The sequence below is a fragment of the Phaethon lepturus genome, unplaced genomic scaffold (assembly GCF_000687285.1).
Source record: "Phaethon lepturus isolate BGI_N335 unplaced genomic scaffold, ASM68728v1 scaffold12373, whole genome shotgun sequence".
Classification (NCBI taxonomy): domain Eukaryota; kingdom Metazoa; phylum Chordata; class Aves; order Phaethontiformes; family Phaethontidae; genus Phaethon; species Phaethon lepturus.
In genome coordinates, this window is record NW_010531256.1 from 51,365 (window position 1) to 53,736 (window position 2,372).

General features: G+C 48.8%; 1 protein-coding gene across 1 annotated transcript in view; it reads right to left on the reverse strand.

The window, feature by feature from the left end:
* Window positions 1–1,069, reverse strand: part of LOC104618796 (arylacetamide deacetylase-like 4) — a 17,840-nt gene extending 16,771 nt beyond the window's left edge. The window contains exon 1 of the mRNA XM_010284486.1: window positions 719–1,069. Within this exon, the coding sequence (XP_010282788.1) occupies window positions 719–1,069 (351 nt within the window). The remainder of the gene's footprint in view (window positions 1–718) is intronic.
* Window positions 1,070–2,372: the final 1,303 nt, after the last annotated feature.

A 2,372-nucleotide genomic window follows, 5' to 3' on the forward strand; every position in this document is an offset into this window, starting at 1 on the left:
CGGCTCCGAGGGAGCTCCGGGGGAGGGCAGAGCAACGCCAGCCACTCACAGGAACAGTAGTGAGAGCTCCCCGACACTTTAACTGTCAATCAGGCTTAATGGGGTATAAAAACTCCCCGGCGCCGCGGCTGTGATAGGCAGAGAGCGCAATAGGGAGAAATGAGTAAGAGTCAGCGCTGAAATAGGGTACGGCGTAATTCTTGCTCTCTGATCGCAGCTACTCCAAGTGAAAATAAAACAGGAGCGGGGGCAGAGGGAGGCGGTTATCAGCTCAACCTTTGCAACCGGCTCGGGACAGAACGTCTATAGATATTTATAGATATTAAAACAAAAACAACAACCTTACCCTGAATAGAGCCTTTCTTAAAAAGAAGGTCCTGGCAATTCTGTCTTATTTAAGCAATTTCCTGAGTCTAAGAATAGAAATGAGCTGCCTGGAAGGCGCTGCGGGCAGAAATTTGGAGACATAGGCTGCTTTATTTTCTTTTTCCAAGTATAAAAACCTTCCATTTGGATACTGGATTTTCATGTCGGTCTTTGAAGCAGAGGGGTATATGGTTACTTTTAATTTTGCTTTTTTTTCTCTCTCTCTTAATTTAAAAAAACTGTCTTCCAGTTAAAAAGCAAGGAAACCGTTTTACCTGCATGTGACAATCCCAGAGGACACCGATCAAGAAACAGGGGAGTGACTTGGTCTTCTGCACTACTTTACTCCTACCCCAGTTTTTTTAGGGGGAGAGAAGGATTGTTCCAGTCCAAGAATCTCTTGGCCCCAAGTTTTGGAAGGGGGTCGAAGACTTGTCACCCGTCTAGGGGTGCATGAAGGGTATTGGTTTTCTTTCTCTGTTAACTTGGTTTTGTGACGGGTTGGAAGAGAATTTTGCCTCCCTGACTTGCCTGGAACACGAGGATGATTTGGAAATGGCTGGGCGCGTTGCTGCTTTTCCCGGTGCAGATGGTTTATTTGGTGGTGAAAGCTGCCGTGTGCGTGGTGCTGCCGCCCAAGCTCCGAGACCTGTCCGGGGAGAATGTGCTCATCACGGGTGGGGGCCGAGGCATCGGCCGCCATCTGGCCAGGGAGTTTGCGAAGCGAGGAGCCAGAAAGGTGAGCAGCGGCACGAAGGGGAGGGGGGAGGAAGCTCCCACCTGCTGCTCTGCTGGGGAGTCCTCCAGCTCGGAGACTTAAAAGCCTTTTACCGCACCTCTAGGTGGGATTGCTGGGATGGCTTTTAAAAGGGGAGCGGGGGCACTAAGTCTGGAAAACCCTGGCGTGCTGAGCCATTGCTTTGACTTACCTTTCAGAAGTTGCCCACTCCTCCTTCCCTGCCTCCTGTCTCTCCCCATCTCATCTAAGAAGGGTGAGGAGGGGGCCCCCTCGTGAATTCTCCGCCGCTGACCAAGGAGAGGTTTTCGCTCCAGCCTAGGTTTCCTGTGCAGGCGGAGGAGAGCTATGCTACTCCCGTGCATTTCAGCTTGCTTGCAGCCTTTCCTTGAGCACATCTTTAAGCTCTCCTTAGGCACAGCCAGAGTGCCGCTGCCACGCGTGTCACCCCACAGGAGCGGCGCTTGATGCGGAAAGGGGCTAACGGCGTGTGCGGGAGGGCTCTGGCTCTTGGTCCTAAGAATGCATTCTCTCGGGAAAGCGGGGAGAAGAGTTCAGTTTCACCTCGCTGGTTTTCCATTTGCAGCATTAATTTCTTGTGCTTCCTGCAGTCCCTTGTATTTTGCTTTTTGCCAGCCCAGAGCTGTTCAAAGGTAAGATGAATGAGAACCCAGCACGGAAGAAAAGCACAACATGAGTAGGAGCTGTGAGATTGTTTGCACGTTTCCTTTAGGAAAGAGGGAAAGGGAGAGAGGCTGAGAGACTGGTCTGTTTGCACAACAGCCTAGAAATGCCAGTGTAGCTGGTGTGTCCATTCCCTAGCTCAGGAACTGGAGGTTTACCTTGAAACTTTGCGTTTTTGTGAATACAGGTGTCTCCATATGTGTGAATCAATCAGGAATCCAGAAAACACACACACCCTGAAACGAGGCTTGAGATTTAAAGTTTCCTCTCCCCCTTTATGGGTAATGAAGGGGAGGAATCGTGAAATTAGACAGCTGCATAAATACTTCTCCCTGTGAGAGGATGAATGAGAGCAAACAGAGAAGAAAAATAGAGAATGAGAGGATATTTAAAGCAAAATTTGCATTTATTTTGGGATAGTGTTTTGTCACTTCTCTACACATGCCTTACAGTTTTCTATGTGTGGTATAGAGCTCTTCTGGCATACAGCGTTGAGGTGTAAAATATGTCAGCATTGAACCTTGATGTTTGTATATGCTTGTGTTTAAACATCATGTTGAGATTTACAAATTCTTGGAGACAGAGC